The following is a 23846-nucleotide window of genomic DNA, read 5'->3' on the forward strand; positions in this document are numbered from 1 at the left end:
TTTTTTATTTAATTTTATTGTCAACATGATGGACAGAGGGGTTACTATTGCATACATAAGATAATGAACACATTTCTTATCAAACATTATTAACTACTCCTTCATTTTTCTCCCACTTTCCCTCCCCCAGCTCCCTCCCTCTGTTGTAAAGTTCATTTCAAACATGTTGTCTTATGAGTATCACCGCTGCACTGGTTTACCCTTCATCCTTTGTCTCACCATCTTGTAGTTCTGCTCCTCTGTGCCCAATCAGAGAACGATACATACAAGACATAGGGTACCAAAATCAAATGCAGTGACAACAGGGGATAAACCAAAGGGAGAAAAGAACTAAAGAAAAAAGAAATAGCTTCACACCGTGCATTAACAACAGTACAACAACAAGGAAAGACCTCATTTCCATATCTTGGAGTTTACTTTGACGAGCATTGGCTTATATGGTCATATACACATAGCTACTGAGCTACTGTGATTCTTTGCCAAGACTATCCTAGATATATACTAATTATTACGAACAAGGGAAGCCATGGAGCGTATGTTTCTTTGGGCTGGCTTACTTCACTTACTATGATTGTCTCCAAGTCTTTCCATTTCCTTGTGAATAGAGTTTTGCTATTCTTTCTGATGGAAGCTTCTATTTACCACATTTCCACCACCTAATCAATATGTAACCTCATTCAAAACAGATTTCCTGGGCTGGGAGTTTGGCCTAGTGGTAGAGTGCTTGCCTAGCATGCACGAAGACCTGGGTTCGATTCCTCGGTACCACATACATAGAAAAAAAGCTGGAAATGGTGCTGAGGCTCAAGTGGTAGAGCTCTAGCCTTGATAAAGTCCAAGGACAGTGCTCAGGCCCTGAGCTCAAGCCCAGGACTGGCAAAAAAAATTACAAAAAAAGAAAAAACATATTTCCTTTATCATTCGACTCATGTTCAACATCACTGAAATCCATGACTGTGTGAAGTTTACCTAGTACTTCTTACAGAAGACACGAGACAGCTTTCTTACAGTTAGAAACACTAGACAGGCCGGGAGTGTGGTCTAGTGGTAGAGTGCTTGCCTAGCATGCATGAAGACCTGGATTTGGTTCGTCTGTATCACATGCACAGAAAAAGCCAGAAGTGGTGCTGTGGCTCCAGTAGTAGAGTGCTAGCCTTGAGCAAAGAAGCTCAGAGACAGTGCCCAGGCTCTGAGTTCAAGCCAAAGGACAACCAGAAAGAATCAGAAGGAGGAGGAGGAGGAGGAGCAGGAGGAAGAGGAGCAGGAGGAGGAGGAGGAGAAGGAGGAGGAAGAGGAGACACTAGTGAGTACTATAATGGGATCATGTTAAACATGACTAAATTCACACAGAAAATTCAGTCCTGTAATACCAGTGAGGCAGGAGGCAGTGGTAGATTTACATTGTGGTCTAAGACTGACCCTAAGCCCTCCCCCTCAAAAAAGAGGAGCAGGGGGCTACCAACATTAAACCCCAGTTATTCTTTGTTTTTTTTTTTTTTCTTTGCTAGTCCTGAGGCTTGAACTCAGCCTGGACACTGTCTGTGGGCTTTCTCAAAGCTAGCGCTCTACCACTTGAGCCACAGTACCACTTTTGCCTTTTTCTCTGTATGTGGTACTCAGGAATCGAATCCAGGGCTTCATGCATGCTAAATAAGCACTTTACTGCTAGGCCACACTCTTGGCCCCCATCAAACTCAAGTTCCAACAAAATTTTTTAAATTGATACTCCAAAGACAGGGGAAAAGACATTTTTTAAACTAGTTAAAGAGCTGACAAGAGAGTCTCATAGATTTTCCTGCCTGAGCTGGCTTCCATTGTAATCCTTAGATCTCAGTCTCCTAAGTCTCGAGGATTACAGGTTTGAGCCACCAGCGGCCAGCTCTGAAATTAATTTTTATTCTGTGTGTGTGTGTGTGTGTGTGTGTGTGTGTGTGTGTGTGTGTGTGTGTGTGTGTGTGAGTTCTAGGGCTTGAACTCAGGACCTGGGTGTTGTCGCTGAGCTTTTGTGTTCAAGGCTAGTGCTCAACCACTTAAGCCACAGCTCCACTTCTAAGAGTCTCACAGACTCTCCTGCCTGGGCTTGACTTCTAAACAAAATCCTCAGATCTTGAGTAGCTTGGACTATAGGTGTGAACCACCAGTGCCTGCCAGATGACTACATTTCTTGCACTTCTGCCTGTTTCACAATTTTGAGTCAGGTTCCTGAGTTCTGATAGTTCACACGCTGGTCCTCAGGTCTTCAGCTTCTTTCATGACCAAAGAGCAGGATCAGAACTGCACGACTGAGGGAGGAGAGTCACAGCAAAGAGGGCAAGGAGATCTCCTGTGGGTTCTTTAAGTGGGGTCAAGCTCTATGACCCCTCTAGGTATTGTCCTCAGCAATGTCATAGATGCTGCCAAAGCCATTGGCTCAGCTTGGTGATAAAGCACACATAGCGGGATAGCATTCAGTGTTGCCCGCCTTATGGATTATCTCATTGGAACAGAAGCCTGAATATCTACAATGCAGAGCAAAGGAGTAAGGTTTGGCTGAAGTGTAGCAAGCACAAAGTCCTGACTTCTAACCCTCCCCCCCATACCAAACACACAACAAAACAATCCTCCAAACAAAACAAAATACGACGCCAAGATGTAATGGAGTACAAAGTACAGGGACTTGGCTTTAGAAGGGATATCCTGACAAGCCCCCAGAACACTTGACATACACAAATTTGCCACACAGCATGACCCTGAACTTTCTCAGAGACTTTCTTCTGCCTTCTGGTTTGTACGTGCCCAACACATCTTGATATTTCCTGCTTACAAGACAATTGCTATGAATAGAGCAGCATATCATTTTGTAAAATATCAAAATGGTCCAGGTTCCTGTGGCCTGTATCACACAGGAAATCCAGAAAAGCCCAGGGGTAAGAGTGATGACTTACTATTGTCCTTTTTGCAAATGGACTGTTTCCTCTTCTCGAGGAAATGGAAAAGAAAGCATTTACCAGGTGAAATACATTCCAATTCTGCCAATACATTCTAATATGAACACTAGACCCACAGAGTGATTTCTATCATTAGGAGAAGCATCTATGATTCCCCTAATATCTATCTCCTATCTGGGGGTGTGTGTGTGTGTGTGTGTGTGTCCTGGGCCTTGAACTTAGGGTCTGGGCACTCTCCTGACCAAAAGGTCAGGGCTCAAGGCTAGTGCCCTACCACTGGAGCCACAACACCACTTCTGGCTTTTTCTGTGTATGTGGAACAGAGAAATTGAACCCAGGGCTTCATGCATGCTAGGCAAGCACTCTACCACTAGATCACACTCCTGGTCCCACAAGTAATTTTTGAAATTGACCTGGAATTGGTATAATCCCTGCCTGACCTTTGCCTGTCTGATTAATAATCTGATTTGTGTGTGTGTGTGTGTGTGTGTGTGTGTAATCAACTTGTATAAAACCCAAGGTTGGGCTGAGAAAGTGGCTTAGTGACAGAGTGCTTGCCTAGTATGCATAAATCCCCAGTTTTGATTCCTCAGTACCACATAACAATTGGACCCTAAAGACTGCTTTAACTAAGATATCACAAGAAACAGGAGCCACCTGGATAGATATGTTGCCATTAGCTCTCTTTATTTATTTTTATTTTTTGTTAAAAGTTTTTATTAACACTGCGTTTTGTTCTACAAACAAGTATTCAAGAAAAAATTTCTATGTGTAATGACGGACACATAAATTTAAGAACATAATTAAGATTAAGCTGAGTCTTTGTATATCATAGGTACATATAGATCTTTATAATATATCAATATACGTCAATAGAATATATATACTATCATAGACTTGCATGTCTATATAGATATATTTATATCTCCAAATTCATGTCAATGACCTGGAGTACCTGAATATTGTGTCATCATCTGAGTATTGTGGGTAGATCTAATACCCACATATCAAGGAGACCATATGCCTTTTGTTCCTTGGATCTTGGCTTATCTCATCAACATGATTTTCTCTAGTTCCATCCACTTTCCAGCAAGTGCCAGTATTTTACCTTGTCTGGTGGTATCAACAAACCAATCACTAAATGGGCAAGGGAACTAAAGAGAGACTTACTAGAGGAAGAGGTAAAAATGGCAAAGGAACAAATGAGAAAATGCTCTTCATCCGTGGTCATAAAGGAAATGCAAATAAAAACAACTCTAAGATACCACCGTACCCCAATCAGAATGGCCAAGATTCTGAACTCAGACAACAAATGCTGGCAGGGTTGTGGAGAAAGAGGAACCCTAGTGCACCCTGGTGGGAATGTAAACTAGTACAGCCACTCTGGAAGGCAGTTTGGAGGTTCCTAAAAATGCTACACATAGATCTTCCCCACAACCCAGCCATATCACTCCCAGGCATCCACCTGGAGCATCATAACTCAGGATATGATAAGGACACCTGCACAGTCAAGTTCATTACTGTCCTGTTCACAATAGCCAAGCGATGGGGAAAAAAAAACCCAGATGCCCCACTACAGATGAATGGATATAAAAAGCATTAGCACTCTTTAAGACCAGACATCCTCCCATTTAAGGATAGGTCAACCCCCTATGGTGCAATATTTGGAAGACTCCCTCTGGTGGTGGCCAAGCTCAGGGGGAATTTAGCTAAAGGGACATTGACCCAACTCTCCCATCAGCTTCTGTTCTTCGGGAAGATCCATCTGAAATATCTGAGGCGACTATCGAGAGGACCCCTATCACTATAACCCTCACTGTCACGCTTTTAAGCCAGGTGGCCAGGGGTATGTTAAGCGTTGGAAGAAGCAGCCCTTACAGCCAAAGAGGCTCATGTTTCTTTAAGGGCCCATTTTTACTGTTACCCAAATGCCTTCAGCTTGTATAGGGAATGTTACCCTATAGGATATTGTCCCTAAGGGAATCCATTCTTTTTTTTTTTTTTTGCCAGTCCTGGGCTTGAGCTCAGGGCCTGAGCAATGTCCTTGGACTTTCTCAAGGCTAGAGCTCTACCACTTGAGCCTCAGCACCACTTCCGGCTTTTTTCTATGTATGTGGTACCGAGGAATCGAACCCGGGTCTTCATGCATGCTAGGCAAGCACTTTAACCACTAGGCCAAACTCCTGGCCCTGGGAATCCATTCTTAATGTACGGATGGTACCAAATCATGTACTGACATACTGGCACATCTTTGCAAACAAGAACTCTGCAATTTAGTGGTTGTAGTAAACAGAGGGGAAGGAAGTCTTAACCTCAGGCCATCCAATCAGCACAAGGAGAGCTGTGATTACTCTGGTCCTGGTGGGGGTAAGGATTGCTGGGGCCTCTACCACTGGGACCACTGCCCTGGTGGACACCACGCTGCTGAACAAGACCATTGACCTGGATATGTGGGGACTGGAGATATCCATCACAGATCTCCACACGCAGCCCAGCCCCCTGGCTGAAGCTGCCCTCCCAAACTGGCATGATCCAGACCTTTGGCTATGGGCACAATGAGGACTGTGCTAGCACTTGAGGAAACGGGTTGTTTGTGTGCCAATAAGGCTTGAATCATTTAGAAGACTTTACAAACATTTAGGGAAAGGCTAGAGAGATGGGAGAGGGAACGAAATCAGGCAGCAAATTGGTTTGAAAGCTTTTTTTTTTTTAGAACCCATGATTAGCATCCTTAATTAGTGAAATTACTGAACCCATTCTTATTCTACTCCTCCTCCTCACATGCAGCCTATGCTCCCTTAACTTAATAACTAGAATAATTAATAACCAGGATGATTCAGACCAGAATAGAAGCTATGAAGCTATGCTTGCTGTCCCACCAATATGACCCACTTGTCAGCAATGATGTACTACTTACACCTCAATGACTTAAGTTATCTATTAGAGAGGGGAATGAAGTAAACAGTTACCTCTCCCTAGTAACTGTTCTCAGCAAAGGCCATTTTGCCTGAATGTGGCTAAGTGAGACTGTCCACTAGAATCTGGGTTTCAGGCAGACTAGGTGGAGTTATCTGGATCATTAACATAAAGCCCACAAGTAATTTTTGAAACTGCACACTGGAGTTGATATCATCTGCTCTGGACCTTTGTCTTTCTAATTAAGGACTTGGTGCGTGTGTGTGTGTGTGTGTGTGTGTGTGTGTGTGTGTGTGTGTGTGTTTAAAACCCAGGTTTCCTCTTCCTTGGGTTTGAACTTCTTTCTTTCACTAGCCAGGTGATTGGCTAGTGACTCCTTTATTCTCTCTAAAAACTGTTCTTGATTTTTGTTCATCTGCGTTGCTGTAGCAAGATCACCGTGAGTTAAGACAAGAAAAATTCAAGATATATGACTGGGTCTATAGCAGGACCTTTGCTCAAAGGGCCCTAGAATGTACCTCCATCAGAAATCTCTGGACCTGTAATCAGGCTTAGTTTGAGACTGGAAATAGCTTGAGACTGTTAGTATTGGCATTACATGTCTCCTCCCCGCTTTTTGGTCATTCCTGGGGCTTGAACTCTAGGCTTTGGTGCTGTCCCTGAGCTCTTCAGCTCAAGGCTACAGCCCTATCCTTGAACCACAGCACGACTTCCGGTTTTCTGGAGCTTAACTGGAGGTAAGTCTCAGGTTCTTCAGCCCCCGGCTGGCTTTGAACCCTGATCCTCAGATCTCAGCTTCCTGAGTAGCTAGGATTGCAGGCATGAACCACCAAGCATGGCTATCTCTGTCTGTCTGTCTGTCTGTCTGTCTGTCTGTCTGTCTCTCTCTCTCTCTCTCTCCACACACACACACACATATTTTTTTTTTTTTTACTGTTATGACATCCACTTACTATGGTTTGCTGTGAAATGTCTTCCCCAGATTCTTGGCCCTCAGCTGGTAGCCTATTTTTGTCAGGGTCAGAAAACTCTAGGAGGTGGGCCTAATCGGAGGAAGCTTTGGGGGAGAGGGGGACAGCTTTGAGAGTTACATCTGGTCTGTCACTTCCTCCCTCTCTCTCTGCTTTCTGTCTGCCATGAGGTCAAGAACCTCCACTACCTCCAGTGCCACCATAATGTTCGGCCCTTTGAAGCCTGTGAGCCCAAAGAAATCTTTCCTTCTTCGAGTTGTTCTCTCAGATAGTTTTGTCGGAACTATGCGGAAGTAACCACACTGTAACAGGCAAGTGTGTCTGCTGAAAATTCAAATATTTCCGCTGAATTAGCAGATTTGCTGCTCATTTAAAATATTCAGCACCAACAAATCACCAGTAGAAACCATGAACATGTATATATTGGGATAATCAAATGTGTGGTTGAAGATGACTTCACCTGTTTCTGTTTGTTTGAAACACAAAACGAGTTGCCAGAACATGTAGCAGCATGTGCGTCTCCACCGCAAAAATAATCAAATAAATAAGAAGTGCTGAACTTAAAATCAACCAGATGACATTGATTGACGTTGACAGCAACGTCAGCTGACGGTACAGGCCATTTGATGGAGGGCGGATCCGCAAAGTTGTAGGGCATCAAGTTTCCGAAGTAGGAGAGTCAGTATCGCAGGATAGCGGAGGCGCGGTGTGGCGCATGCGCGTGGCCCCCATGCGCTCGGCTGGGCGGCGGTCGGAGAGCGCGCGGAGCCTTTTGGCCCCGGCGCCGCGCCGTCGTCCGCGCTGCAGGTCCCGAGGTCGAGATGGCGGACGTATCCGAGAGGACGCTGCAAGTATCCGTGCTGGTGGCCTTCGCCTCCGGAGTGCTCCTGGGCTGGCAGGCGAATCGGCTCCGGAGGCGCTACCTAGACTGGAGGAAGCGGAGGCTGCAGGACAAGCTGGCGACGACGCAGAAGAAGCTGGACCTGGCCTGAAGGCCGGTGGCGTGGGTCCCAGGCGTCCCCGCGTTTGCCCCTGGACGCCGGCGCGTGAGCCCCGGGGCCGCGCGGGCCTGGGCCTGGGCCTGGGCCGCGCCCGCCCCCGCGCCGCCCCCGCGCCGGCCCCCGGGCCCCGCCCCCGGCCCCCGCCCCCGGCCTCCGCCGCCGGCCCGGACACGGGTTGACCTGCGTGCAGGTGAGCAGCCGAGGATCTCGGGCGCCCTGGGAGAGCTAAAGTAAGATCGTTCTGTCCACTCCCTCACTCTCCAGTCGTGGTGACTGCAGGTGCCAAGCCGTTCCGCCGGGCATTTAACTTCCAAATAGAAAAGACTGCGAATGACAACGTCATTTAAAGACCAAAAAAAATGTTTTCTTAAAGACGGGGTCTTTCTGTAACTCACGTTGTTTGATATCCACGATCGCTTAAATTCCAATCCGAACTGTTTTTTAGGTGTTTGGTAGCCAGGTAAAGTAGAAAGCTGTGCCTCGGAAGTTGGGCGCACTGCGGCTGGGTAGCTTTTTTATCAGGGTTTCTGTGATCTTTGGGGAATATAGAATTTAAGCTCAGGACCTCAGCTTGCTGGGCCGTCGCTCCAGTCTGGCATTTTTGCTGGTTAATTGGAATCTAGTGGATTTTTAATTTTATTGTGTTTTTGCCTTCAGACTGGGATCCTCCTGAGTAGCTAGGGTTACAGGCTTAAGTCTAAAGTGCTAGGCTATACCAGTTAGAGAGTTCATGGTTTCATTTGAAGTTAAAACATTGTGTGTTACTAATTTTTTTTTCTCTTTTCTGTTTCCAACAGCTTGCTGAAGAAAGTACCGCAAAAAATTATTTTCTTCTTGCACTTTATGGCTATATTTTTAAAATAAAAGAGTTTTAAACATTTAAAAGTTTGAACATGTGTGTGTGTTGGTTCTGGGATTTGTACTCAGGGCCTCAGCACTGTCCATGTACCTGAGACTTTCTGCTTCAGGAGAGAACTCTTCTGCTTGAGCTACAGCTCTACTTCCACCTTTTGGCTGCTTAATTGAAAATAAGAATCTCCAGGCTAGCTTTGAACCATGATCCTCAGATCTCAGCCTCCTGAGTAGCTAGGATATGTGTGAGCCACCTAGCACTTGCAGTTTTCTTGTGGTTTATTGGAGATAAAACTCTCACAAATGTCCGTGCCCTGGCTGGCCAAACACCGTTCTCAGATCTCAGCCTCATGAGTAGCTAGGATTGCAGATGTGAGCCACCAGCGCCTGGCTCTGGATTCTTAAAGTTGGTATATTAGTGATTTTGACCAGGTACCTTGTAGCAATCTATACCAGATTTTTGGTATAGCCATGAAGCAGAGTTTGTCATGAACCATATGGATCCTTTTGTGGGACTGACTGTTCAGGAAAGCAAGGAGTCTTGTAAACACAGCAAATAAGGATAATGTGTATAAGACCTTTGCACTGTAGACAATAACAGCTTCCTTGAAATGCAGTTTTACATTTTTATTGGCAAAAGTCTTCTTTATCTATCATTATGAAATAAGAAGTCAAAGAGAAACCCTTTTTGACTAAAGTTCAAAAGTGTTGGAGTGACCAGGCCTCTGGTTATTTTTCATTTACATAACATGTTTTGTAGAGCATATTCCCATGAAGACTTTGTGTATCAGCTCCATGTAATATAAGAAAATTCAAAAGACTTGTTTCTAGAATCCCCTCCATTGCTCATTATTCTAGGGCTATTATGCATTCTTCTAATGTGTTTTCATTCTATGACTGCATTACACAAAGACTAAAATGTTCTTTAGAATTTCATCTGGGTTGCAATTTGTGATTTGAGCTCAGTTGAGGCTCCTAAAAACAGGAAGTTTCTTGAGGCACATACTACCCAATGCCAAAATGTGTTCAATTAAAGCATCTGGTTGTGACTGGACTCGTTCTGCTTTTTGGGGCCTGTGCCTCTGCCATGTTCCTGCTGGCCCTGATTTTTTTTTTCTTGTTATTTAAATTGCAGTGGTGTATGCTTCTGGCCCTGTAGTGGGCAAACCCTGTAATAATATGTTACCTTTTTTTTCTTTTTACTTTTATCTTGCTCAAATGTTTCCTCCCTGCCTCTGAAGATTCAGTCTCACATAGAAATAGTACTTTCTATGTTAGTCTGAGTTTGATACAGAAACTAGGAAGCCACAGTGGCAGTCAGTACCCTGAAAATGACCTTGTTGACTTACTGAAGTACATGCTCCCACCTCACTTATATCACAGCTCTGTCTTGTTTTGATCAGCCTACTCATTCTGCCACAGGTGGGTCTCCCAGACAGCATGTTGCATCCTGCATGACTTTGGCCATCCTTGGATCTTGGCTCCAGCAGCCATATTACTTTGTTGTATTTAACCTCTGTAGTCTCAGGTAAATTCTTTCCCTAAGAACAGCTAACATCCTCTGTGTTTGTATAACTGCCCTTTCCGGAGACCACTGGTTGTCTTACCTTTCCTTGGCAACCTGTCACATTAGAATCCATCCTGGCTCATTCACCCCTCAGTGCTTTGGCTTTCACTTTAGACCAACAAAATTACCAGTCTTACCTGGTTATCAGTATCTGGCCATACACATGTTTTGAGGGAAGGGTGGGGGTCCTGGGGCTTGAACTCAGGGCCTCAGTGCTATCTCTGTGCTTTTTTGTTCAAGGCTAGTGCTCCACCACTTTGAACCACAGCTCCATTCCCTGTTTTCCAGTGGTTAATTCGAGATAAGAGTCTCATAGACTTTCCTGCCCAGGCTGGCGTGGGACCATAATCCTCAGATCTCAGCTTCCTTAGTAGCTAGGAAGACATCTTTTGTTCCTAGTACATTGTTCTCTACTACAAAAGAAGATAAAGCCCCCATTAGAAGAAGGAATTCTCTCTTCTCTCAGTAGATGTGTTTAGAGCAATGGTTTTCAACAAGGCTAACCATAACAATCATCTATGCATACCACTCCAGAGACTTTGGTTCACATAGTTGGGGTGTGGTGGGGAAGGGGACTATATTTTTAAAGATCCCCAGATGTTGCTCAGTTTGAAGTAAGGAGGCTAAGTCTCAGTAACTTCATCTAGGTGCCTCTTGCTGGTTGCTAAAAAGCCTAGCAGTGAGAGAGGCCATTCATCGAATGTAGGTGCCTAGCTCTAGGTGAGCTGGGCAAGCTCTGCTTCAGAGAAATGCAGAGGTCATAGCCTTAGGAAAGCTTTGCATTACAAAAAAAATTGCTCGAATTCTGCCTTGATCACTTCCTTGAATGGCTTGAATCACTCTCTCTGAGTAGCCACTATGGTTTCCTCTTATTTGGAAAACTGAAGTTTATCTTCCCTAAATGGAAAAAATTCTGCTAGTACCTGAACTTGTACCTGAGTATGTCCAGATAAGGTCTGCTTTTGTTAAGTGATGGTGTCTACCCCAAGCATGTGATTGTTGTCTTTAAAAGCTTGGTGCAGGCTATGTTAGCTGTTGCTGGTCTTTGAGACAGGAGTCCATGTAGTTACTGGCCTTTTAATATAGACTCCTGATTAGATCTTTCAGAATGTGGCTTCTCTGTTTTCTCACCATTCAACAAACTGAGGTTGAAATCCTACTGGTTTTGAGATGTCTCGTTAGCTTTCTTTAATCTCGCCATAACACGCATACCCCTTCCCAAGCTGTCTCTTCTCTGGCCTCGGTTGTATTTTTTTGCATCTTCCTGTAGGACTAAAGAGGCCAAGTATGATGTGACCATGTTGCTATTAAAGCCAAGGCTCAGGTTTAGTCATCTTTAGCATCTGCCTGTCTGCTTTTCCTCTAGCTAACAAAGATACAGGCCTTTGCTGGGGTTGGAGGGGAGTATGGATAGAGGACTAGAAGGAGGGGAAGATAATTAGGGAATCCTAATCTGGGTACTGTTACATGTAGTGTGTCCAAAATGAAAATTTGGAGAGCCACACACTTGGTGACTTGCCCTTCCGGCTTTTTCCGTGCTTAATTGGAGGTAAGACTTTCCTGGAATGTCCTGCCTGGGCTGGCTCCTGTCATCCACCGACCTCAGCCCGCTGAGTAGCACGACCCACAGCTTTGCTGTGGAGTTTGGGGCTTAGATTGCTAGGTGTATTCTCACATGAAATACTACCACGCTCCCGAGAGTTCAAAGTAAATTGACATGACACCTCATTACAAGCTCACAGACTCGTCGACAGAATCTCCCACGCAGGAATCCGGAGAAACGTCTGCAATATCTCCAAGCGCCAAGAATTTTAAGTAGCCTTGGAATGAGTAACAGCACCGCGCATCCCCGAAGGCTGGATAGGAAAGCTCTCCTTGAAGTTAGCGCAAGGGCGGGATGCTCAAGTTCTTTCTCGAGATTAGCAAAACTGGCAATCGGGAAATCAACAGCATAAGCGAGGGTAGTGGCCGACAGGCACCGCTTCAGGGCCGTGGGAGGTGAGTCTGAGCGCGGAGCTAGGACTGAAGGCTCCGACCCGCTGTCCTCCCCGAGCCTCGGGGGGCGGGGCCGGGCGGGGCGGGCGCTCGGGGATTGCGTCATCTCCCGCCGCCGACTCCGCCGCCGCCGACTCCGCCGCCGTTTCCCTGACAACCGGCGGAAGCGGGGCTGCGGTGGAGAGAGATGCTAGCCCGGCGGCGGCGGGATCCTCTGCAGGCGGCGCGGCGGCGCGGGCAGGAGCTGAAGCTGCAGGTAGGGTCGAGCTCCGCGGAGAGGCGCCGGCGTGTGCGGGCGCGCCCCTCCCCGCCACCCCACGCGCCCGGCCCGTCTCGTTCTCCACTCCAGCTTCCCAGACGCGGCCTCAGCGGGCACCGTTCCCCAGCGCCCGCCCGGCTCCCAGGCGCGGGCCCCGCTCCCACGGCGGGTGCTGCCTCGCTTGGGAGGGTCAGGGATAGCCTTCACTTAAAAACAAACAAAACCCCCGCGCCTAGGACGCGACATGAAGAGGCAGTACAGGTAAGCCTTTGAAAGGCCGGCAGCCACCTGCACAGGAAGAAAGGTCGCCACAGGAGCAGTGAGGCGCAGGAAAGGCGGGTTGACGGGACCCAGCAAGTGTTCGTGCTCCCAGCCCGGTGTACACTTACAGGAACCTACGACGTGTGATCGTAAACACTGAGTCAGGGATCCATCTATAAGAGCATCGAGCCAGGGGCCGGGAGTTGGCCTAGCGGTCGAGTGCTTGCCTAGCATGCACCAAGACCTGGGCTCCATCCTTGGTACCACATGCACAGAAAGAAGTGGCTTAAGTGGCAGAGCTCTAGCCTTAAGGAAAGCCCAAGGACAATGCCCAGACCCTGAGTTCAACCCCAAGACTGGCAAAAATTTTTTAAAAAAATATTGGCAACATGATTTATAATAGAAACATGATTTATTAGTAACTTATGTGAAATATGATACTGTGACTTAATTGTTAGAGATTTCAATGTGTTAAAGAAAATACTTGATAAAATGTTAGAGAATATGCATATATATATATATATATCATAGGAAAGATGAAGAAAACATACCATGCCAAGATGATATCTGTGTGGCAGAATGCTAATGGTTATTGTTTTTTCTTCTGATTTGAAAAACTATTTTTTTGTTCTTAGAGATTTATTTAAAAAAACATGTTTTATGATTTTCTACCCCAGAGCATCCATCTGGACAGCAAGCTACCTGCCTTTTCTTCTTGTATGCCTAGATATTTTTCTGACATATTTTACAATGCCTGGTTCTCTAAAAACTATTTCTTAACTGAATGGCTATTACTCTTTAAAATACTTTGAAAATGCTTTCTGAAATTCTTATGTCACATTCCCAGATTTTATTTTATTTTTTAAATGCAACCCATTAGCTTTTCAATGGTGGCATACGCTTTCAGTCTTAGCTAGTTGGTAGGCTGAAATTGTTGGTAAGGAGGTTGGGGACTAGCTAAGCAGAAAAATGTTGGTGAGATCCCTTTTCTATGAAGAGCTGCACTCTGGTGCACAAAAGTTATTGTAGCTATCAGCAAACATCCAGGATAGGAAACAGCACTATCTTAAACATAAACCAGCAAAGGAGTGCCTGCTTAGCTAATCCAAGAGACACTGAGTTCAAAAACCCCAGAACCACCGAAAAATTCCATCTATTACCAGGTATTCCCCACTTTAAAAAGCATATTATATATCTTTGACAGATGAGAGATTTACTGTTTGTGTCTTATCCTGCTTTATACTTATTTATAAAGTATAAACTTCGAATGTTTTCAGCAAAAGTGATAGATATTTGCAGAAACAGATATGTTTAACCTGATTTAAACATTATACACCCTGTTTGTGTATGAAACATAATATGGTATTCCATAAATATGTACAACTTTTAAAGCTCTTATATATCACTTAAGATGAACTCTAATTTTTTCAAGTGACTTTGTATTGGAATCATCATGGTGCCAAGAGAGCAACATATTCTCTTCTAGAAATAGAAATGAAATGTCTAGGCTTACACCTATAATACTAATTACTCAAGAGGCTGAGATCTAGAGATCATCATTTGCAGTCAGATGGAGCAAAGGACTCTGTAAGACTATCTCCAAAATAACAAACAAAAATCCAGGCTGGAGGTGTGACTCAATTGGTATACTCCTAGCTAAGCAAGCAAGCTGACCTACCAAGTGCAGGACTACGAGTTCAAACCCTCTTACTGACAACAATAAATAAAATAAAATAATAATAGAGCATGATTTATGGTGAGTTTGATAGGGTCGTAATATGGTTCTGTATATAATTTATTATTATTTATTTCAAGTCCTCCAACTTGAACTCAGTCTGGGCACTGTCCTTGAGCTTTCTCAAGACTAGTGCTCTGCCACTTGAGCCACAGCACCACTTAGCTTCTGTATATAATTTTAAATTCAGTGAAACTATATAAAACATAGTTTCATTTCTAATCTTAATTATTGACATCAAAACAGAACTACCATGAGGCTTATTCAGTCTGGAGACAGATGGACTAGGAACCTTTGATACATTGAGAATCTGGAAGTGGTATTTTTTGGATAGCAGTAGCTAGTTCTTTTCTGTGCCACAACACACTAGGAAAAAATAAAAAAGGAATATATTGCCATGTTGGGCGGTGGGGAGCGGGAAATGACAAGGACTCAGCTTTTAATTTGTGTAGTACCTGTGATGACTGTTACCAGGTATGTACATTTTATACATAATCCTTGGTGGATTATAAATTCAAGAATAGAGGAAAAGCTAGTGGGATTTTATTTCTCTTTTGTTATTCACCTTGTCTTTCAGTACAATCTCTTGGAGAGAAATCAGAGAAGCAAGTGCCTCTTTTGTGGGTAAATTAACATACAGTGAATTTTACTGGGTAGGAAGAATGATGAATAAATTAATATACATACAAGATTCTGGGGGGCATGAGTGGGGTTACTTACAAGAGTATTTTTTTTTTTTTGGTGGATCGTGGGGCTTGAACTTGGCCTGGGTGATATCCCTGAACTCTTCAGCTCAAGGCTACCACCCTACCCCTGGGCCTGGGTGGTGTCCCTGAGCTCTACAGCTCAAGGCTATCGCCCTACCCTTGAGCCAAGCCTCACTTCCTATTTTCTAGAGGTTAACTGGAGATAAGAGTCTCTCGGACCGTTTCAGTGCCTGGGCTGGCTTTGAACCTTGATCCTCAGATCTCAGCCTTTTGAGTAGCTAGGATTACAGATGTGAGCCACTGGGCCCAGCTAGTTCACAAGTAGGCAAAACTAATAATTAAAAAAAAATCAACTAAGGGGAAGGAACACAAAGGCATGTGTTGCTATTTATATGCTGATCATATAAAATAATATTTCTCGGGCTGGGAGTTTGGCCTAGTGGTTAAAGTGCTTGCCTAGCATGCACGAAGACCCGGGTTCGATTCCTCGGTACCACATACATAGAAAAAAAAAGCCGGAAGTGATGCCTGAGGCTCAAGTGGTAGAGCTCTAGCCTTGAAAAAGTCCAAGGACACTGCTCAGGCCCTGAGCTCAAGCCCAGGACTGGCAAAAAAAAAGAAAAATTAAAAAAAAATAATAATATTTCTCAAAATGAACTCCAGGAAATGGAAAAAAATCAACTACATTTGTCTTTGGAGAGACAGGATGGGAATATATTAGAAAAGGTATGAAGGAACTTTCTAGGATAATTTTCTTTTCTTTTTTTTTTTTTAACTGAATACTGAACCCACAGCCTCTCACATGATAGGCAAGTGCTCAGTAACTTGAGCTACATCTCCAGCTCTTTTGCTTGTATATATATGTGTATACATATACATATATATACGCGCACATATATACACACACATATATATATGCAAATATATATTTGATATTAGTCCTGTTAACTTTTCCAGGACTGTCCTTTAACTAATGACCCTCTGCTTTTATCTCCCATTTGATTTTCTATATTTTCCTAAAAGGTTGATTTATATCAGCATAAGCATTTGTCAAAAATGTAAGCTTTTGTGAAAAATGTAAGCTTTAGATTTGTATATCTCAGTGTGTGTAAATTTTACAAGTGTTAAACTTTAGTAGCACTTAAAGTATATTACCTACAGAGAAGGTATTGATGGCTGCAGGAAAAATAAGATGGACTGATAGATTAACAATAAATGTAGTAAGGGCCGGGAGTTTGGCCTAGTGGTTAAAGTGCTTACCTAGCATGCACGAAGACCCGGGTTCGATTCCTTGGTACCACATACATACAAAAAAGCCGGAAGTGGTGCTGAGGCTCAAGTGGTAGAACTCTAGCCTTGAGAAAGTCCAAGGACAGTGCTCAGGCCCTGAGCTCAAGCCCAGGACTGGCAATAAAAAAAAACCAAAAAACAATAAATGTAGTAAACTGTTAGTGGTAAGATCTAGAGAGTGGGTATTTTCTGTGAAATGTTTCCAACTTTATTGTATCTTTAAAAATATTCACTTTAGGGGCTGGGAGTTTGGCCTAGTGGTTAAAGTGCTTGCCTAGCATGCATGAAGACCCGGGTTCGATTCCTTGGTACCACATACATAGAAAAAAAGCTCTAAGTGGTGCTGAGGCTCAAGTGGTAGAGCTCTAGCCTTGAGAAAGTCCAAGGACATTGCTCAGGCCCTGAGCTCAAGCCCAGGACTGGCAAAAAAAAATATTCATTTTATATTGGGGAAGAATGAGAAGTAAAATGGTATATCTTAAGGCAATATTGTACTAAATGTGATATTTTAAATTGTGTCTATTCATTGTAGGTTGATAATTTGCTTTCAGAAAGCCAATTGCAAGGAGCTCTAGACCCCAATAAAAGGCGAGATATTTATCAAAGGTAAGGTGTACTAAATTATATGTGCTTTCTAGGAATTGCAGACATTTCAATGAATAGCATTTAATGCATAGCGATTACTTGAGACTTTCTTTTTTCTTTCCTTCCTGCCCCCTTCCTTTCTTTTTTTCTTCCCTTCCTTCCCCCTCCCTCCCTTTCTCTTCCTCTCTTCTGTTCTTCCTTCCTTTTTCTTTCTTTCCTTCTTTCTTTTTTCTTTCTCTCTCTTTTATGTCTTTCTTTTTCTAATGCCCTTTACCCTGCCCCCTCTTCCTTTTTATAATTTCCAAAATGACAGTAATATTGAAGCATGAGCGAGTGAAATTTCTTACAGTTATCTGGATCTCGTGGGTATAATAATTGAAATGGTACTAATAAATAAAGAATTGGAAATGTTAAAAAGATGGAAGTCAACTTATATTTATTTACCTATTCAAAGCTCTAGCTTTGAATAGGTAAGTAGCAGGGTCAGTGCCAGTCTGGAGTTCCCACTTCTTTTTTTCCTGCCCCTTTCACAGGGGACTTTCGACTCCTTTTACCCTTTTCACGGCTTATTTAATTTCCTTTATTTCATTTGCAAGAAAAGGAAAAAACTCAAGGGGCCGGGAGTTTGGCCTAGTGGTAGAGTGCTTGCCTAGCATGCACAAAGACCTGGGTTCGATTCCTCAGTACCACAGACATAGAAAAAAGCTGGAAGTGTTGCTGAGGCTCAAGTGGTAGAGCTCTAGTCTTGAGGAAGTCCAAGGGCAGTGCTCAGGCCCTGAGCTCAAGTCCAGGACTGGCAAAAAAAAGAGACAGAGGGAGAGAGGGGGAGGGAGAGAAATAAATATTTATTTTGCCAGTCTTGGGGCTTGAACTTAGGGCATGGCCACTGCCCTTGAGCAGTACCAAGGAATTGAACCCAGGGCTTCATGCATGCTGGGTGAGCACTCTTCCACTAGGCCACACTCCTGGCCCCAGAAATGACTTTTTAAAAAGGGCTCTAAGTACTGGAAAAGAATTTTATGTTTAATTAAAACTCAACATTAGCTATGGCCAGTTTTGCACTTCTCATTTGGGATCTAAGACTTAAATGCAACCATATGAACTATATGTGGAATAACAGCTATGTTCCTGTGGTAGGAAGAGACCTACTGCAGAATCCTGCTTGGTGCTCCCTATCCTTGACAAACCCTGCCACCTTTTAGCAGCTTGCTTTCCTAAAGTGGTAAGAGTTGATAGGAGGCTTCATTGAGACCACGCCTGAGACCGTATGTGTTACTCATGTTGCCTCCCAGGCTAGTTTCTGCTTGATGGAATTGTAGAGCTGGAGGTGCCTTCATTTGTGGGCATTGTGCTTCCTTGAGAAAGAGATGCCTGAAGTCCATCACTTTCTAAGACCTGGTTTATCCTTTCTAAGACCTGGTATAAGGGTCACCTAGTATAGGTAGAAATTTACATTGGAACATTTACATATTAATTTTATTTATTCATTCATTTATTTATTTATTTATTTATTCATTCATTCATTCATTCATTCATTCACTGGTCCTGGGGCTTAGGTGCTGTCCCTAAGCTTCTTTGTATGAAGGCTAGTGTTCTACCTCTTGTGACACAATGCGGCGCCCGGCACCCCTGACCAGCAGGGAAGAACGGACACCACCCGAGGATCCTTCTCGTATCACGCTTTTAATGAAGAGCCACTTGGTTAAAGGGAGAGCTGAAGCAGAGGGGCCCTGGGCAGGGAAATGCAACTGCTTATATAGGCCCAAGGAACAAGGGGCTCTCTACCATTGGCTGCTCTGTTGCTAAGGCCGTTTTGAGACTCGGGATTGGTCACGCCCTTTTTTGTCATGCAGACTGAAGAGCAACTTGATACTTAGTAACGAGTAAAGGCCTGGCACTCACATACCAAATAAGTTACAAGGAGCGAGGCAGGAAACAGGTGCCATCCGGCTCCCCACATCTCCCCCCCTTTTGTTTTATAGCAGCAAGCCAAAATGCCTGTTGTGAAGAGAGTAGAGGTGCTGTCCTCCAAAGTAAAATTCGAGGTCCTATTCTAGAGGAGTGACCCAGGAAGCCAACCCTGGATCCCTCCCCTCCAGGTTCTCTATCCCCTTTGTGGAGATGGGCTAGGGGCGCAAACCCATATGCTGACGCACATGCTCTCCCTGACCTGTTAGGGTCAGGAGTGGTACTTTGTCCAGCATTTCACAACTCTTGGCTGTCCATACTCCTATTCCTCGTGCAATAGACCGAGGTCTCGAGGGTGCAAAGGCAGTACAGGGTAGTTTCAATTGGCCTTTAAAGCTGCAAGCTATACCTGGGGAGAACATCCTTGCTCTAAAGCAGTGAGTGCATGAGCAACCAGTACTCTATCCCTTCTATTGCGAGATCTCATGCAACAGAGCAACCAAAGGCTAAAGACACAGAATCCACAACAGGCTGCAACAAACACTCCCAGCCCAGCCCACTCCTTAACAAATGACAAGGAACTTTCAATCCAATCCAAAACTTGTCCTGCAGTTATTGTGACCCTGGTCTGATTGATCACCATAATTTCTGATCTTAGACGTTCTGTTAGGTCCTCAAACTGTTCCGTCCACTGTTCTTTTAATAACCACCTAACTTTCTAGGCAAATTTGCAGCATAGGAAAAATTATTATAAGGTAGGGTTGTTACACACATTCCAGAATAACTGGCTGCACATACAAGCTGAGAATACCTATACATTAAATCCATTTGTTCCTGCAATAAGTCCACCCGTTGATTGAGAATCATAAAACCACGATACAAGTGCTGATTAGTCTCCGTCCGCGTCTCCATGGCTGTTGACCCTGCGGCTGACGGCAAGGGCCGCCGCTGAAGTCACTGCAGTCATCGAGGCATTAGTCACGGGCATCGGTAATGGGAAGGTCTTCATTATTGCCCACATCATTTTTTCCTTGTTGCTCTTTCCCCTCTGTCTCTTCGTCCAAAGTCATGGCAGCAGAAGAATTATTAACAGGATTATTCCCAGGACTTTGTTTCGCATCATCCTCTTTGGGCGTTTGATTTTCTTCCAATATTCTTACGAGGCGCTGTGGTACCCAATGGGGGGAATCTTGTCCCTGTGGAAAAACACAAACAGCTCCCCTGGATCTCTGAATTACAGGATCCGGTCCATACCATTTATTATCAATGACATTTCTCCACATTGCTTTTTGTATAGATGGCATCGCCATTTTATTAGCATGCCGATCAGCGGCTGTTTGTCCTCTATCATCCACTGTTACATAATTTAGGGTAAACAGTGCAATGGCCAGCCTTTCTCTGGGGGAGGCATCTCGGCCTATTCCCTCCTTTTGTTTAAATAAAAGTTGTTTAAGAGTCCTATTGGCACGTTCCACAATTCCCTGACCCTGGGGATTATAGGGAAGGCCAGTAGAATGAACCACCTGCATTTGAGTGCAAAAGGAGCGAAATCCAGCAGAGGCATAAGCAGGGCCATTATCTGTTTTTAATTTTAATGGTTTTCCCCATGCTGCCCAGGCTTCCAAGCAATGAACTTTGACATGGGACACCCTTTCCCCAGTAAGGGCAGTGGCATGCATTATGCCAGAGAAAGTATCCACAGAAACATGAACATATTTTGTCCGGCCAAACTCAGGCACATGAGTAACATCCATTTGCCATAAGGCGCTAGAGCAAAGTCCTCTAGGATTAACCCCGATTATAAAAGAGGGGTGATATACTACACAGGATTGACAAGATTTAACAATTTCTCTAGCCTGTTGGCGTGAAATGGAAAATTTATATCGAAGGGTTTTTGCAGAAACATGATAAAGTTGATGAAAATCTCACGCTAATTGAACAGAATTATGGGAAAGGCCCACCAGGGCTCTGGCAGTCAAATCCACTAAGGCATTGGCCTCTGACATGGGACCAGGCAAGCCAGTATGTGCCCGAATATGACCAATGAAAAAAGGATTTTTCCTTTGTAAAATTAAACTCTGAAGTTGGGATAATATATTTGAAACTGTACTGCTACCTTTTATGGAGGCTGCGACTTCCAGGGATGCCACTGCATTAACTACATATTGTGAATCAGAATATAGGTTAAAAGGCTCAGGAAATTTCCTGAATACTTCTAAAACTGTTAGACATTCAACTACTTGTGGAGTTTCTGGTTGAAAATTTAAAGTTACTGGCTCTTTTCCTTGAACTACATAGGCACCTCGGCCTGTTTTTGACCCATCTGTAAATATAATTAGGGCATTATTCAGAGGCAGTTTTTTCGTAACTTTGGGGAAATACACCCAATCTTCACGCACAAAATTCAGCAGTGGATGTTTGGGATAATGATTGTCAATTATATTTGGAAAGGAGCACACCAAAACTGCCCACCAGTCAACAGAGGCAGCCAATATTTGTACTTGTTGCCGGGTATAAGGAATAATTAATTTGTCAGGAAATTTTGCAAAGTGAGTCAAACATGCCTTGCAACCTGTAAAAGCTAGCAAAGCAACTAATTCTGGAAAATACTGAATAGTTTTTAAGCCATAAGAATTTCCGTGCAACCATAACAATGGGCCTTCTTGCCATAATACTCCTGTAGGATAATTCTTTGTTTTAAATATGCACAGTAAGATTGGCGCTGATGGATTTACACGCAAGAGTTGTGCATTTTCTATGGCCTGTTCAAGACGCTGAATGGAACTCTTAGCCTGAACAGTCAATTTTCTAGGTGAGGTAACATCCGGGTCTCCCTCCAATAAGGAAAAGAGGGGCAACAATTCAGAGCGAGGGACATTAAGAAAATTTCGCACCCAATTTACGTCCCCCATTAATTTTTGAAAATCATGAAGGGTATGCAAATGCTTTGTTTTCAAGACGACCTTTTGGGGTGTCACAGCTATGGGAGAAATTATGGAACCTAAAAACTGAACCTTTTCTGAAAATTGCACCTTTTCTGGTGCCAAGTTTAAGCCTGCCTTTGCAAGGAGTTTAGATAATTTACTAAATACTTGAAAAAGGATATTCTGCTCAGGGGCAGCTATTAGAATATCATCCATATAGTGAAGAATTCTAACAATGGGAAATTGCTGTCTCACAGGGAAAAGAACTGTGTCAACATATAGTTGGCATATTATAGGGCTATTAGCCATTCCTTGTGGAAGAACCCTCCACTGAAATCGTGCATCAGGTTGTTCATGATTAACAGAAGGCAAGGTAAAGGCAAAACGTTCTCTATCCCTGGGATGCAAAGGAATAGAAAAGAAACAGTCCTTAATATCAATAGATATAATGGGCCACTTTTGAGGCAAAGCAGAAAGCAGTGGGAGGCCGCGTTGAACTGACCCTAATATTTGCATTTGAGCATTAATGGCTCTGAGATCATGTAATAGTCTCCACTTGCCTGAGGTCTTTTTAATAACAAAGATAGGAGTGTTCCACGGGGAAACAGAAGGTTCTACATGCTCCAATCGTAGTTGTTCCTGTACCAATTGAGTTATAGCCTCCAGTTTCTCTTGGGACAGGGGCCACTGAGGCACCCACACCGCTTTATTTGTTAACCAGGGTATGGGTGTTGGACCAGCGGAGGCTAAACTTTCAGTGACCCCCAAGAAAAACCCAAACCTCGTTTATCTTTGTTGGCAACTGGCTCTACAGGGGTATGTCGGCCCTGTAAATGTTTTCCTAATCCACCAGTAGGGACAAAACCCTGATTTCTCATTATAGTTTGTACCGTTGAAGAGCAATCAGTGGTTAGAATTAAACCCATTTGCTGTTGGATATCCCGGCCCCACAAATTAACTGGGACCTGGAGGACAAACGGCTGAATTTTTCCCTTTTGACCTTCCTCCGTGGACCAGGTCAGCTGTTTTGCGCTGACCCGAGGAGTATCTGCATAACCTAAGCCTTGCAGGGTTTGTGAAGAAAATTATAGGGGCCATGTCTTTGGCCACTGAGTTATTTGGATGATACTCCGGTCAGCCCCCGTGTCCACCAGACCACTAAAGGTCCTACCTTCAATTGTTAATGTTAACATGGGACGGTTATTCTTTTTAAGGCCATGGACAAGCAGACAAGGTCTGCTCCTGAGGTACTTAAACTTCTTTCCTTTTCTTGCACCGGGGAAACTTGATGATGGGAAGGCACTAAAATTAATTGAGCAACTCGATCTCCAGGAGCCACTGAAATGACCCCTCGAGAGACTGAACAGAGAACTTGGATGGCTCCCCTGTAATTAGGGTCAACAACTCCAGGGAACACTACAAGGCCTCTCATAGTATTGGAAGCGCGTCCCAACACTATTCCCACCATATTTTCAGGGAGGGGGCCCATTAGGTCAGTAGTTATGAGTTGAGCCCCCATGTCCTCCGTTACGACCACTCCTGCGGTGGCACGGAGGTCCAGCCCTGCAGATCCTGCGGTTGCTCTGCGGAAACAAATGGCTGTTGGAGATGAGGTGAAAGCCTCTGATAAGTTTCCTGGCACGGAATCCCCTGATTTTGCGGGCCCTGGGGCAATGGGCCCCTCTGCCCGTTTTTTGGCTCCAAGGCCTGAGGTTGCCGGATAAGCTGTCCATTCACATCTTTAACGGATCTGCACTCATTTGCCCAATGTTTTCCCTTTTTACATCGTGGACAAAGTCCCGGTTCGCGAGGGGGCCTCTGCTTTAAATATTTTAAATTGGGACACTGTCTCCTGAAATGTCCTGGCTGTTGGCAATTGAAGCATAATCCTGAATTAATTCTAGTAGTCTCAGCTACCGCAGCAATAATTTTATCCAAGCTCACAGGG

The 23846-nt window shown here is 44.1% G+C and overlaps 2 protein-coding genes across 2 annotated transcripts in view; both read left to right on the forward strand.

Annotated features, from left to right (window-relative positions):
* The first annotated feature begins 7541 nt into the window (after positions 1 to 7541).
* Mtln (mitoregulin) lies at positions 7542 to 7918 on the forward strand. Its single transcript, XM_090336099.1, has one exon. It carries the CDS (start codon positions 7636 to 7638, stop codon positions 7804 to 7806), a length of 171 nt encoding a protein of 56 aa, XP_090192225.1. The 5' UTR covers positions 7542 to 7635; the 3' UTR covers positions 7807 to 7918.
* Positions 7919 to 12373: 4455 nt separating this feature from the next.
* Nphp1 (nephrocystin 1) overlaps positions 12374 to 23846 on the forward strand; it is a 57972-nt gene continuing 46499 nt past the window's right edge. Inside the window, exons 1-2 of the mRNA XM_090336390.1 lie at positions 12374 to 12485; positions 17014 to 17087. Of these exons, the coding sequence (XP_090192516.1) occupies positions 12417 to 12485; positions 17014 to 17087 (143 nt within the window). The 5' untranslated portion in view covers positions 12374 to 12416. The remainder of the gene's footprint in view (positions 12486 to 17013; positions 17088 to 23846) is intronic.

This window comes from Megascapheus bottae, chromosome 7 (genome assembly GCF_031878675.1).
Source record: "Megascapheus bottae isolate mThoBot1 chromosome 7, mThoBot2.hap1, whole genome shotgun sequence".
NCBI lineage: Eukaryota > Metazoa > Chordata > Mammalia > Rodentia > Geomyidae > Megascapheus > Megascapheus bottae.

Coding starts and splice junctions, on each gene's coding strand:
- Mtln (XM_090336099.1), top strand. CDS start 7,636: ATGGCGGACGTATCCGAGAGGACGCTGCAAGTATCCGTGCTGGTGGCC.